We start from the raw sequence: 15,687 nt of genomic DNA, 5'->3' as shown, positions 1-15,687 counted from the left end.
TAACAGAAAGTGAAAAAAACCTTACAGTTGGATTATGAAAAATACTAGAAAAAGTCATAACCAAATCATAAACAGTAATATAACTTTAACAAGTGTTTATAAGTTTAGAAAGTAAGACATGACATTATCATGCCATCTATACAGTCATGTTGATTTTGGAATTGCGGATGAATGAAACAATCATCAACCAACATTAAAAAACGCTGCATTAACTGAAAAAATAATGTAAAATAAATCAGAATTTTTCTTATAAACTAGTCAATTTATACATATCACAGTGTATAAAAATTTAATTTATTAAATCATTCTGATTTTCAAAATAAAGAAAAATATAACACATTTCACAGCTATATAAATATTAAATACATATTGATCTTAAAAGTAAATTAATGAATAGCAAATTTGAAAAACCTTCCAAAGTTATTTAAAGTGTATTTTTAATAAGTGATTTCTGATTGATTGAAAAAAAATGTGAGGAAGACAACCTACTTCCATAACAACCAACCTAGTAACAGTATTATATGATGCTAAATAACAAGACAATTGAGCTGAATATTTAGTGTTACATCCTTGAAGTCTTTGGGTATATCTAAATGAAACAGACATAAAAATGTGTAGCTTGCTTTGACTATTTCCTTTTATTTATTTATGTTAAAAATGCAACTACAAATGTTTTTAGTTGGATTACCTACTTGAACACTTAATAGTATCTGGGATTCTAAGGAAGCCTTTTCTTCAGATGAATGATCTAGGCTGCTTAATACTTGTTTTGCATAATAGAAGCTTTGAGGCTGAAATGATCGTACAGTCAAGTTGTTGATTAAGGAAAGAGTATTAATAATACTTTAATAATATTACCACCAAAAACTTTCTTAAAGTTTCAAACAGTCAAATGTTAGCTATAAACATGTCAACAACATTACAGTATAATAAAAAATATTGTACAATTTTTTTTACTGTTTAAGTTGATCTGCAGCCAAATAGTTGAGAAAAAATAATTATATGTGTACACAAATGAAAGAAGCAACACACAATTTAATTGCATTTTCATTTCATATTACTCAAACGTTCACAGTTTAAATAACTTAATACAAAATGGAAGATATACATATGTTGCACAGCTTTTCAAGTAGTGATATCCAATTCTAAGACTAAACTTCTTTTTGATCCAAATTTCTGATATTTACTACAGCTTGACATATGTGAGTCAACTGACCAACAGATCTTTAAAGATAGACTTTTAAGAACTTATTTTATCCACTTTGAGGCTATTATTCTAATTCAATGGCTACTAATAGATACTGTTGTTTTACCTCCTTTTCTAGAGCAACAGTTCTCAAAATACAGGTCATGGGAAGTATCAGATGTATGACAGATTTTATATCAAAAAATATCTGGTGATTTAATAAAAACAGAGGAGAAAACATAACCCATAGCAAAAAAGTAACACTGCAAATAACTTTTACCTTGCCAGATGGCATCTCTTAACAACTGCAACATATCAAACATTTGCCTCTCTATCTGACAAATTGCATGGAGAAAAATCAGGCAACAAAATAATATATATGTCCAGCTTATTGAGCTTCACAATGACAAAATCTGAGAACCAATGGCCTAGAGCACTACACATGAATATGACAGATCATACCTCACTATTATGTATATATTTGCTATTAAAAAAGTCTACATAAATACAAATGTATGAAATCTCAATGTAAAACAAATAACACTATGTAACAAAATTTTTACTTTTTCTTGTTCCTGGGCAGAAAGTGTTATTTCCCAATTGCTTATGTCTAAAGCATATGGAAAAGACCTATTTTTCTCTTCAAACCTTGCTTTTGTGATAGGTGACTAATAAAGGCATATTGTTTATATTATTAAACACAGAAACATCTCAATTATTCAATCAAATATTATCTGACCCTGAACTGTGTCTGTATGTAGATTTAAGTTTGAGTTAGATATTCAATTTTAATATTACTATGCAACACTTTCTAGTAGATGTTTAAATACGAGAAGGGCAATAAAAGTTTAAACGAGTCAAAATTTATATATGTAATGTAGAAACACCAACTGGATATTCATACTACTGTACATATCATGTTTATAGCAGCATTACTTGCAAGCTATAATTAATTTTTAAACTTGAAAGATGAAACAAATCTATACCTTTCTTGTAGGATCATCAAGGTAACAAAGAAGTATCTTATCAAACTGTCTTCTTTTTTCATAAAGATATTCACACACCCTGAAGCTAGAAAATAATTTATAAACACTTAAATATAATGAAAGGGCTAAGAGAAAAAAACAAGGATAGATATAGATATATTAGGTGATATTTTTTGCAACTGTTGAAAACTTAATTTTTTAACTTTTAAATAAAACAAGCTTGAAATATTTTTTCTTCACAAACATACATTTCTCGTAATAAGAGAAAATTGTTTTAGACTCTCATTTTCAAAATTATCAAGTACAGTTTAAAACTATCATATCTAGATCTGTGCATCTTACCCCAATGTCACACACCATTGAATCAAAAAAATTATAAAGAATAAACCTGCACTCATTCTTAAACACTAAAAAAAACTTCAAAGTTGAAATAGATTTGATTAAAAAAATTTCTTAATTAGCTTTCATACATAAGAATATAAAAAGAAACTGCAAATTTTGATTTTCGGTGGACTTCAGCTGTCTGAATGTAAACATCAGTGTTTTTGAATTTACTGAATTTTTTCTTAACATAATACAGCACTTGTACCTATTTTAGATGAAAATTTGAAACAGTGTTAAACAAAATAGCACTTTATGCCTTTGTAATTTCAATACAATTGTAGTTTTATTGACCTTAGCCAATCACTGTTTATCAACCTCAGTCATCATGTTTGTCATTGTGTGATGTAGTTGCATATATATCAGTTTAGGAAATCATGAACTATGGATCTAAACTACATAAAAGCTTTTTTTCTGTTCTTTTCAAATGTACAAAGCAATGTGGCTTTCAGTTCAACAGAGATTTGTGTAGAAATGGAAAAAAAAATAGCACTTAGCATTGTAATATGTGGTTAGAAGAAAATATGTTTATGAACAAATTACAGTCCTCATTATTTGTTACAAAACAATCTTGCTTTATCACCTTTATACTTCATTTGAATTATGGTGTTTTTCATTATCATGAGAAATTAATTTTGTGGAACAAGACTGGATAGGCATTGTTAAATAATTTTACATTTTACCATATCATGTTATGTTTCACTGACAATGCCACTGGGTTAGACTGTTTACATCATGCCTTATCAGTGTAAGTAACTGTATGAATTGACAATGACAAATAAAATCACAGAAAACAAGGGTGGGTATGTGTGTATAAAATAGGCTTAAAGTTTATAACATATATTAACTGCTTTATGATAGGCTCTGAAATAAGATGCATGAGCTAAGTATTTATATTATAACTTTGATGAAGTGTACCTTTAAAAATTTAGTAGACTTTTAGTAAAGGTGGAAAGTCTTTGTCACACAAAAAAATCAATTTTTTTAGTTAAGTATTTTTACTAAAGATTTGTTTATGGAAATATTGAGTCTGTTTCATTACCAGTCTGAGTGTAAAGTGATTTTCATGTTATGATTAAAAAACTATTCCTTGTAAAATAAAATCTCTAATATTATTTGTATAATCTCTAAGACCTCCTAAACACACTTCAATCATATGCTTTCAGTAAAATTTTTTATTTTGTCTGTTATTTTCCCTTCTATGTTGAGCTTGTGAATTTGACTGACCTTATAAGCACCCTAAAAATTAGAAAATAAATATAAACTATGCTTTTTTCATTCTAGAGTGATTATAAACTATAAGAAGAAAACACAACTGTTTAGTCTAAAGAGCTTAAATCTCATAACATTTGTACATATGTATCATTTTTATTATACTGACCTTCCAGACATGCCTGGCTAACATTACAGAGCTTGCACTAATGTGGTGCATGTGCACTCATGCTATCATATCTAATAATATAAAACTGACATTTAGTCTTTACAAAGTAATCTGTTCAGGCTGTGTTTCAGTAGACAGGTATTTCATAAAATACAGTCACATTTCAATTATTATACATTAGATATGTATATAGATTTTTACTATTTACAACTAAGTTCTTAAACTTATTTTTCTTAAAATATAGAACAATAAATAAATAAGTATAGCAAACATAGTTATGAAAACCTTTGCTGTTGCTGTAGGTTGCTAAGTCTTTTCAAATTGCACATGTGGAGGATGTGAAACGAAATATATTTTTAAGTTTTATATGTATATACATTTAAAGTAACCAAAAAAATCGTTAATAACTACAACAATACCACAGAATTGTGCTATAAATTATCAAGCTGTATATTGTCTAAAAAAATGTATAGACACATCCTACCTGCTTGAAATATTGGTTCAAAATAATAAGATGGCTTCCAAGCACTTTAAAATGACTGAGAAAGCCACTAAGGGGACATTTTTAGCTTCTGATTGTTTGTTCATGTCATATAAGGAAGTAAGGGTACATAAGGGACCCTTTACCAAAATGGAAAGAGGCAAGAGGGGCTACTGTGTTTGATTCAGTACATGAGCCTTGTCTCAACAAATAGACAAGATATGAGGTTCTTATTTTATATTCTATTTTGTCAGTACTGGTAATTTGAATTTCTAATCCTTATGAAATTATAGACTTGGTATTTTGACATCACAATCATATAATTTGAACCAATTTTCCATTCAGCATACCACACAACACACAAAAATCAATACTTAGGTGTGTTCTTTTAATAGATACTTTTAAATTAAGAAATCAACTAATATATGATACTAAAATTTGAATTATTACCTACAAGTTGATACATAAATTCATAAAATAGCAATTCAGTAAAATGTTGAATGCAAGTCAACAAATACGATGACATAGCTTTGAGCAGTGACTTGTTGTGACAGGGTTAAAGAAAATCTTCTAATTAACAACTTAAAAGTTAGCTTGCTTATAATTTCAATATGGAAAAAAAATGTTTTTATTACGTACAAGTGATCACAAGCACAGTAAAAGTACATGTGATGTTTTCAAATCAAAACAAAAATACAACTTTATACAAAAGTCTTAGATCATAGTAAAACTTAAAAATTAGTAATTCAAAATTACAACAAATTAAAACATTATTTGTTAAAAAAATTACAATGAAATCTTTTCAAATATTCAAAAAGTTCATCTCAAGTTTTAAACTATATTATAATATAGTTTTGTCTTTCTCTTTAACATAATAACACAAACCATACGACAATCAAGTCAATTTATGTATCTGGGCATTTGAGAATTAAAGATAACAGAATAATTTAATCATGACTTCTTGCTCTTATATGTAATTCTTTCTTTGCAAAATTTTATTCTATACATTTTTCCCATGACATTATAAAACGTATACATAAATGTATCTTTGTAAAATCTCTACATAACACAACTGCAGAAAGTGTGTACAGAGGTTAGTGTATAATTTCTATAGAACATGTCATGATAAAAAACTTTATGTGGATGTACACCTTGAGCCGCACATAACAACATGACCGTCAAAGTAAACTTAGTATACTGATATAAATCAATATCATGTTAATTAGTGCTTCTATAGTATTGGGAACAGTAATGCTAACATCAAGAGGTAAGTTTCATCTTACTTACCCCCAAATGGTAGTACCTTATTTCCTTATTTTTTACTTTTATCTTATTCTTATTTTAACATGGGAGAGCAGTCACCTTCCCACAACTGTCTGCAGGCAGTGAAGGGTGATACAGATTTGGGACATTGTGGGCTTGAGTACCCACATCTCACTCCTAATTTCTAGTCTGATTGTGTCTATTTCTTATGTGAGACTAGCAAATTGGAGGTTAAGACTGGTAGATGGTGTATCCCTATTGGATACCACCAATGGATGGGCCCTACTTCTTCAGTTACCTCCAAAACCTAGGATACATTATATAATCATACATTGTAACTTGTACCCTAGGATCTTTTTTTAAAAATGCAGCATTTAATTTTTTTAATGTTAATGTGTTTTGTTTTGGCTTTTAAAAATTATGGTTATAATATAATTAATAGAGGTTAGGATTTGCTGTTTGTAATGCAGTCCCTCCTCATGATTTTATTTACTTATTTAATTTCACTATATATAATGATCATGGCTGTTAAATAGGCATTTGTCTGCAAAATGAAAACTTATTTAGGATCATTCTTCAATCGCTTTTTAATACCAACAGTACATCCAATTTCAACTTGCATACTTACAATTTAGCCTTTTCTGCTAGCGTTAATAGTCGAGCCTCATTTACTTGAGCCAAACCCCCAGCCTGGAGTAACTCCATTAAAGCTTGCTGTCTTTCTTCTATTCTTGTTTCATCTCCTGGATTAGTCAAGTACTCAAGAACCTATGGGTCCAGTCACAAATTAATAAAATTTTCAAAATCTTTAACATATAAAAGCTGATAAATGTAAATATATTTGATATACAATAACTTGGCCTATTAATTCTAAATACCTCTGTAAATAAATATGAAAAGCAAAAACTCAGGACTTTCTTTCTGTGTCATATCTTTTTGAAGGGATAAAAGTATAACTACCACTACTATCAACAACATCATAAAAAAGTAAGACGATGTAAGCACTTCCAATTTTTTTATAACAAGACTGATTACATAAAGAACTGTTGTTTTACAAAACTTTCAAGAAATTCATCCGATCCTGTCTAACATTTAACATTGGTATTTTCAATCTTTGTCAGGAATAAATATCCAAAAACACAAAAACATAACTGTTGGAATTTATATGCATACTTACTTGTTCAAAGAGCAGACGATTTACCACAATACTATTTTCTTGTTTGGCAATTTGTCGAGCCAGAAAGGTAAATAAAGCTCCAACTTGAGTAGGCTGTGTGAACAAAAAGATGAAAAATAGAAATTACTGAAGTCAACATGACCTAAACATTTAATACAGATGCTTCTATTTAGAACCAAAAAAAACCATTATTAATGTTACCCATCCTAAAAACATACATTTCTATAATACTAAATCCTTTAAACATCTTACATTATATTGCACACATATTGTATCTAGTCATCATAGAGATATAACATGGATACAATTTGTAATGTTTTATTCTATAATTATTTTATCATGGCACATTCTATAGACATTATACATTAGCCTCAGCATATACTTTCCAGCTGTTTTATGTGTACATTTTATGATGCCATTAACTACCAACTTAATAAAACTTTCTAGTGTTCTGTTTGTTCTTTCAACACTGAATTTTATAAACAATTTTCTTTTACTTAAGTTTACAGAAACTACATAGTGCTAAAATTGTATTACATCAACATTTTACAATAGTACATTCTCTAGTGTCAATTCAATAATGACTTTACAATATTATGTCATTTTACATTAATAAAATGTTACACTCACTTATTGCAAGTTGCTATTAGTTAAACAATAAAATGGTTGGTATTAAAATAAATGAAAAAAAAACCTTGTATTATGAAAACTTTCTAAAGTTACTTTTTTTAAAGTATAAACGTTTTTAAACACATTTAGTAATGTTTTTTATTTCAAGATATAGTCACTACTGTTAGCAATAGATGAGAAAAGATTAATAATAATAAAATAGTTTGTTATACCTGTTAAAAATAAACACAATAGCTTAAAACAGCCATAAAAACAAATAAATTATATTTTATTACTTACAGAAAATCCCTCACTCTGTACCATGATCTGGAGAAGTATATCAACAATCCGCTGTTTCTGAGCATTACTAAAAAAAAGAATCCAAAAAAAATCATGGAAGAGACTAGTTGCTTATTACAAACAAGCATAAGATATATGCTAATATATAACATAATCTATTGTTTTTGAGATTTAATATAAATATTTAAGTAAAATAAAATAATAAAAATAAATAATGTAAATTAGATTAAGTGTGCCTTCACATCTCAATTTTTTGTTTCATTTTAATATGTGTATAAGCAATCTTACAAGAGAAGTAAGAGATTTAAACTATTCATAACATGGGGCCAAAAAACAGTACAGAATGATCATTAAAGATCAAATAACTGATCTAAATTAAATCATTTTTACTTAAAATTATTTCTAAATGTAATGGTTTCATTCCATCATCTAACTTGTTTAGATTTTACCTGTGTTAGTTTGTAAACTAATCATTAAACCATGGGGGAGACCCATTCAACTGTTCCTACTTGAATATGTTAGGTAAGCCTAAAGAACAGTTTTTTTTTAAACTAAAGAGGTTTTACAAACATATTAATTCTTTTATTCAGGAAGAAAACATTAATTTTCATGTCAGTTATAAGTTCTTTCTTTACTTTAATTGAATAACATACACATTACTACTGTTTGAAATTATTATTGAAGTGATGCTTATGATACAAAACTCTTCTCAAAACACTGCAAAGCTACAATGACATAGAATAAGAGTAGAAGATATAATACAAAGTTATACGTAAGCTTACCCTGGTTCTGTACTAAACTCTGCCTCTTCAAATGCCTAGAAATATTCAATACAGATCAGAAAGAGAGATCCCAGCAAACAAACAGCAAAAAACATCTTACAATACAAATACTGTTATCTACATTAAAAAATGTAATTACAATTATTCTTTCTTCTATGGTTTCTAATTTAATTATTAATATCATTAATTTGTATACTAAGTATACTTTACTGTTTCATGAGGAATCTACCAATTAATTATTTCAAAAATAAAATAAAAGTAACTTTAACAAAATGGAAATTCTAATTTCCATGGCTATATACTGATAAAATGTTTAAAATTTCGGAAATTCATATACTTTGATGTGTTCTTTAAGTAGCAAAAACTGACAAAAAAACACAGTTGATACATGCCAATTAAACAAATAATACAAAATATCAAAAGTGATAATAAGGATACTGTATGCATTTTGAAATTTGGAAATTACTAATGTTTCTTTTTAAGTTATAAAAAATGTTTAAATAGGAAATCCACAACAACTCTAAATATAACATTTATGATGCTTCTGTGGATAAATATTATGACTTATCACTTAGGATCTTTCTTTAGATTTACTGGGAAGCCCCTTATAGAAAAAATTATAGTCAATTATCCTTCTAGCTGCTGAGAATATGTTAATAATATGCACACAATGAAACCTAAAGTAAGTTGTTACACTATGAGACAGACCATGCAGTTTGATATATGAATTACAGGACTATATGAATTGTACAGAGTTAGCAAACGTGGCCCATTAGTAGATGAATAAAGGATACTTAAGAAAAAACACAAAGCCATACTTTATAAAATAAAGGTTTTAATGAATGCTTTAAAAAAATCTTTGTAAAAATAGTTTTCTTCTTGCAGCAGAACATCCTTTCAAGTAGAACTTTATCTAATCCAGAGACCAACAACTTCTTGTTTAAATAAATACCCACAGTTCAATAATATTATATTAATAGGGTACATCATCTACAAGTTGGTTATATAGAATGTGTAAAAATAAAAAAGTGTAATTTAAAGTGGACTTGTAGCTTCTTACAGATGTTTAAAAATTATTATTGTGCAAATAAACAGCCACTACAAGAAAAACTTACCAAAGACAGTACATTCAGGAATTCCCTAGTGTCAAAATACAACAACGTCTTTAGATAAGGATACACAGTCTCATCTGTAACAAAGAGTTGGAGCAATCTATTGTTTGACTTTTTTTTTCTTCTTCTTTATACTTATATACTGAAACTTCTATAAGAATATATAATAAATAAATCCTAAAAAATAAAGTGTAAGAATAAGTGAAATAATAAACTTTGAAATATATATATTCATACACACATCGACATTCTTATGTTTTCTACTACAAAACATTAGAAACTCTCACAGTGGTTAAAAATTTAGAGAAATTTAAAATTTCTTCAAATTAAAGCTTTCAAACTGCCATTAAAAAAATCAATCAAACACTTAATTTTTCTCTTATGTTCGACAATTGTCTGAGGTTCATAGAATGAATGTAAATAGATCCTAACCACTTTCTTTCCTACTCCTGAGTTTTGTTACACACTTGAATATCTCTGCCTTTACAGAAACTGCCCTTTCTGGTGGGATATCTCCACATGGATAGGCTCTTCCAGCTAAGCAGCAGCTAGATGTATATATATAAATATATAAAAGCTAAATGATATAAATCATTATGAGAATGACTATACACAAAACTTGTTCCTTCAAATATTAAAATAAGACATGTACACTATCTTCAATTATTTGTTTAACCACTCAACAACCACCTCTCTGACTAAAATACACAGATTTATATTAGTATCCTACTAACACTCATTAGTATTAGAGTGTCAAATATTTTTAATAATAGCCATAACATAACAGTTATTATATAAATTCTGTCAATGATAACTTAGAAATAAACTCACCTACATCAGGTACACAAAAGTCTAACAAAGCTATTACAGAGATTTTGCAAATATGAACATGCACTCACCTCACAGTATTAAACACACAAAGTCCTACAATGCTATCATATATTCTGCAAATATAAACAAGCACACACTAACCTTACAATCTTAAAAACACAAAGTCCTTCAAAGTTATTATAGGCATTCTGCAAATACATAGAAACATACACACTCATCTCACACTATTAATTACATTTGGGTGTATAAATCTAGGTATCCTACAGACATACACTCAACTCATACAATTACATATTTCACATATCTATGACTACAGAAAGCTATTATGAAAACTATGCAAAGGTTATCAACATAAAGTAGGTCTAAAGAATGTGTATATATCAATGGCAAATAAACATTATTTAAAAATTTGAATTAACTTTATATATTATATCAATGTAAACAATTACAATCTAGAATGTTAAATATATTTAAATTATTTTTCAAATTTCAACAATAACAAGTAGGGTGCTATGCATTGTAGCAATACAATAATGCCATACTTCTGAAGTTTGAAAGATAGTTCATATCCTGGTGTCTAAAAATGATAAAAAATATTAATGGTAGAAGACAACTTACTATAATAATAAAAATATAAATATGTTTGTAAAACAGGTGGATGTGTGAAAAATAGTATTCTCTATTGATACAGTTAGAGTGATGTCAAAGAAGCTTAATCAGTGGTTTGAAATGTTACTTGTGTATTGAAGGGCTAGATGATAGTTCTTCAAATAATTGATAAAAGTATGATGTATTCAAAGTTAAAAATCTAATTATTTCATCAGTATGATGTTAATATAAACAAACATAGGGCCATCATAAGTTTGAAACATACTGTGTTCCATGTAGCCAAGAAACAAATTAGTAAATGACAGTCTGTTACGGTACACATGGTTACATTTGCTGGTAAAAATGAATCATTGAAAGACAAGGTATTTAGTGTCAGGATGAGTTCAGCTAGTCTTACTAGAGTGTCCATTGATGACTATAGTTGGTGTAGCTGGTTGAGACAGAACCTCAAAGCTTTAAGTTTTTCATTATGTGGTATGACATTATACAATTAAATAATGTCCATTGTGAATGGTAATGGACAAGAGGTAAGTATGACAATTTTGTTAAATGCTTGAATAGCTTTAGTTTACCTTTGATATAAGTTGAAATAATATGTTGTAAAAGAATCAGTATTCTATCATCTGAAGTAATCTTTAGCTTGAAGGGTAGAATCATAACACCTTTGGTATATACTCTTCCAACTTGTGTCAAAGATAGATAGAAGTTCTCCAAGTGTTTGATGTAACTATAAGTCTCAAAGTTTTCACACTTGTGTATAAAATTGATGTTATATGACTACATTTCACATACTTAGTGGTAATTCTTTGACATTTATTAAATTGTTTATAGTCTCTTCCACACTGGTTTGAAAATGACTGGTTTGTAGTTTAATGTACTATTCATGCTTTAGAGAGAGATGTTGCTCTGCCTCTGCTGTATACAAGTTCTTTTGCCAAGCGACTATAGCACCAACTTTGTTTGCAAGTTCAACAATAATTCACGTTTATTTTTAAGCTTGTTTGACGTTTTTCTCACCTAGTGTGAGACAATGTTTAAACATGCTTTTATTAGAGAAATTTAGTTTGTTGATTTCCTCTTGATATTTTTTGACAAAATATTCAAAAGCTGAAAAATTTCTTTAACTAAATGTACAAGTACTTTTTTTAAAACAAACTGAAAAGATTTAATTCTGAGAGAAAAATATCACTGTTGCCATCTTTAGACAGATTTCAGTTCCTAATCAAGTTATTTTCAAATGAGTTATTGTTCCTGAAGTGAGCTTCAACAGTAAAAGAGAGATTTAACAATTTTATTTTTGCATAGAAGCTCACTTGAGAAACAATAGCTCATTTGAAAATAACTTGATGTCTAAGTTTTGTTGTTTTTTTAACCTGATCTTCAAGTTACATCTTGTTTCACTTATTTAAAAGGCTGGATAACTGTTACACTTTTTTCTTCTCCTGGTAGGGTGTGTTCACTTTATAATTTTTGTAATATGTTTTATTTTCATTCCCAGGGTGTTATTTTTGTTATTTGTAATTAAGAATAAAACAACACAATGGGCTATCTTGTATGTTGCATACAGTGATTTAAAATAATTTTGATTTCTCAGTACATCAAATAAGTAGGATAAAAATTGATATGACAAATAATCCAACACAGTGAGTGCACTTACTTTTTTCTTTATTGAGATGTTCACTCTTTGAACTTTAAAAACATGTTACATCTTGCACCTGGTGAGTTCAGAGCTTCCACTCTGGAAACTCTTACCAGCAGAAGTAAGAGTAGGAACAAATTTAAACCATTACTCAAAACTGATCCTTTAAACATATGATAATGTAAAATCATAAGGGATGATGATGAACTGGGTAGAAGCAATTTCTATACAATCAATGTTTTTTGTGGATAACTACTGATTTTTGTATTTTATATTTAAACACTAGAGTGTTGGTTATCTTTAAAACTCCAAAAATATAACACTGTTGCACAGCATCCTATCTACCTGTAAATGACAATTTTTCAAAACTTTTACATGTGTTTAAAGTTGCAATTTTTAATTATTATTTAAATTTATTCAAGCATACACATTAATATTATCCTAATATTGATTTAATAGTGATTCACACACACGCAATTCTACAGATCTATCGTATGATGCTCATTTCAAATGTTTTATGTTGATAAAGCTTCTATTCTACCAAAGTTCAAAATCCTAAGAGGAAGATCATCCTGGCTCAAAACATTGTAAACCATAAAACACTGATTTATCATTTTCCAGTTTATTCTGTGGTATAACTTTTCCCTTTTTTTGTTCTACATTTATTCATACCATAGCAGCCTTTGTGTGACTTTTCACTGTAATAAATAAAAATGGATGAAACATTATCATAAAACCCAACTGATACTAATAAAACTGAACTGACAATAATAAACAGAGAGTTTTATGGAACTATGCAAGACTTCTGCAATACTTAATAGCAAAATTATAAGAAATTAATTATTTTTATAAATATGCAAAATAGCATGTCATTTGACAACCACAGCTGAAACATTTACAGCAGAATGACACATATGAAACTACATTACAACACTTTTTAGTATTTAATAGCTAGTGTAATAATTGAACATTTATTGCTTTTGAGAAGAGTATGTCATAGCACATTCAACTATAAAATATTCATACATTTATACAATGAAGATGTGTTTAGATCAGGAATATTCCTTATACTTAACAACATTGAAATATAAAGAAACATGGAACAACTAGAAGCACTAAGATCATCCAGAGAGAGAAGACCTCAAATGAGATGTACACAGCAGTGTTAAGCAAAATGTTGCTGCCCACATGCTCCAGGCAACAGTACATAACATAATCAAGGAAGATTTCTGTCTAGAAAAAAGGGCCTACAGACATGTGTTTATCAAGTTAAAGCTTCCAATCATTCCTCTTGTTAAAGTCATGCATATTCTTTATTAAGACATACTGGACAAGTTACTGTAAACAGCACCATTGGAATTTTGCACAATTTAACTGCTAAAATAGCTGTTGGAAAACTGTTATTCCTATAGATCAGATAGTTTTTAAAAAGCAAACAGGAAGATCTGATGTACTTTGGACACAGTCTTACAACAGACCATTTTGAAATGGAAACCATGTTACAAAAGTATTTTCAAGATGCATATTCATCAAACAGAGAATGACTTGATGTTGCAACACAGACTGTAATGACATAATGAGATTCTATAATCATTTTGATATAACATACTAAACCTTCATGGAAGGGCATCAATGTGTATTTAGTAGAAAAATATTAAAAAAACCTAAAAATGTTAACAAAACCATTACTGATACTGACTTAGCCAGACAGATTTAAAACGTTTATTCTGTGTCAAGAACTTCCTGAAGGATTGGTTAGCATTAGTGCAGCACTAATAACATTCCATATAACATCAGGGATAAATGAACAACCTACTTTCTGATTTGTTTACTATATACTAATAAAGCATGAATAATACCTCTCACCTGATATACACTAACAGTTTGTTTCCTAATTTAATGTGGCTGTCACTAAGTTGTTTACCCGTCTCAAGAGCTTCCTGTAAGACCACTACAAGATCCTATACCAAATATGATATTAAAATGGTTGAATTTTAAATTAAAATACTTAAAACTTTGTGTACATAAATTAATTGTTAATTTTAGTTATACAATAGAACTTTAGTATAAATATAGTTTTTAAAACAGCTAAGTCATTTAACTACCTTCCCAACTCATTAACAGATCACTATCATTACTGTCACATGGTTTCTGGACATGTACTACAGATTTGTGACTTATCTAGCATTTATACTAAATTCAGGTTCATACATATCTAATATATTAGAATATAATATATTCAAAGCCATTACATTAATATCATACTTACTCACACATATAATTTTTTTGTATTAGGTTCATCAAACATTATACTGAAACCAAACTTGTATAAATTTGTGATTGTGGCCTAAGGTTTATTCACACTCTATATAATGCAAATTAAATTAATATATCTCTACATTTAATGCATAAAAACAAAGTTTACTCAATTTCATATTCATGTAACCTATATCAAATTAAAATTTATTTAAGTGTGTAATACAGGAATAAAAATCATGCAGCTTTACATACCAAATCACATTTCTTTAAACATGATAAGGTAGAATAAAATTTCTTTATGTCTAATACAGTATAAACAGGTCTATACAAACATACTATAATGATTTGTCAGGTATCTATAATACTATAATCACTTTCTTTCAAAGATTATATGGAATCTGATTTATTCAAATATATCTTCTGGAGTTTCTTCTCAACACTTTTGTCACTGAACTTATTACAGATACATGATTGATGAAAATTTTTGGGAAACAACAAACATGAAAAAATATTTTTAAAATCTTGGTTTAACCAAAATTTTACATTTTTAATTAATTTTCAAACAAATCTGTGTTGTCACTTTTAAGAACTTTCAAAATGTTCAGTCTTCCAGTTAGTTTTTGAATTTTGCACAAAGCTACACAATGGCTATTTGCACTAGCTGTCCCTAACTGATCAGTAGAGGGAAGGC

At 28.3% G+C, this 15,687-nt stretch overlaps 1 protein-coding gene across 8 annotated transcripts in view; it reads right to left on the bottom strand.

Moving 5' to 3' along the window:
- Vps8 (vacuolar protein sorting 8) overlaps nucleotides 1-15,687 on the bottom strand; it is a 109,597-nt gene that overhangs the window by 40,666 nt on the left and 53,244 nt on the right. For all 8 annotated transcript variants that reach the window (XR_013030924.1, XR_013030923.1, XR_013030925.1 and 5 more), the window contains exons 21-29: nucleotides 14,604-14,698; nucleotides 10,091-10,206; nucleotides 9,662-9,735; nucleotides 8,547-8,581; nucleotides 7,765-7,831; nucleotides 6,856-6,948; nucleotides 6,307-6,446; nucleotides 2,173-2,257; nucleotides 693-791 (exon numbers count right to left, since the gene is read on the bottom strand). Coding sequence is in view for 3 of the 8 variants with exons in the window: in XM_076512313.1 (XP_076368428.1) it covers nucleotides 693-791; nucleotides 2,173-2,257; nucleotides 6,307-6,446; nucleotides 6,856-6,948; nucleotides 7,765-7,831; nucleotides 8,547-8,581; nucleotides 9,662-9,735; nucleotides 10,091-10,206; nucleotides 14,604-14,698 (804 nt within the window). In the remaining 5 variants the exon portion in view is untranslated. The remainder of the gene's footprint in view (nucleotides 1-692; nucleotides 792-2,172; nucleotides 2,258-6,306; nucleotides 6,447-6,855; nucleotides 6,949-7,764; nucleotides 7,832-8,546; nucleotides 8,582-9,661; nucleotides 9,736-10,090; nucleotides 10,207-14,603; nucleotides 14,699-15,687) is intronic.

Source organism: Tachypleus tridentatus, chromosome 7 (genome assembly GCF_004210375.1).
Source record: "Tachypleus tridentatus isolate NWPU-2018 chromosome 7, ASM421037v1, whole genome shotgun sequence".
Taxonomy (NCBI): domain Eukaryota; kingdom Metazoa; phylum Arthropoda; class Merostomata; order Xiphosura; family Limulidae; genus Tachypleus; species Tachypleus tridentatus.
Note: the sequence above shows the minus strand (reverse complement) of the source record. Positions and strands in the feature narration are given on the sequence as shown.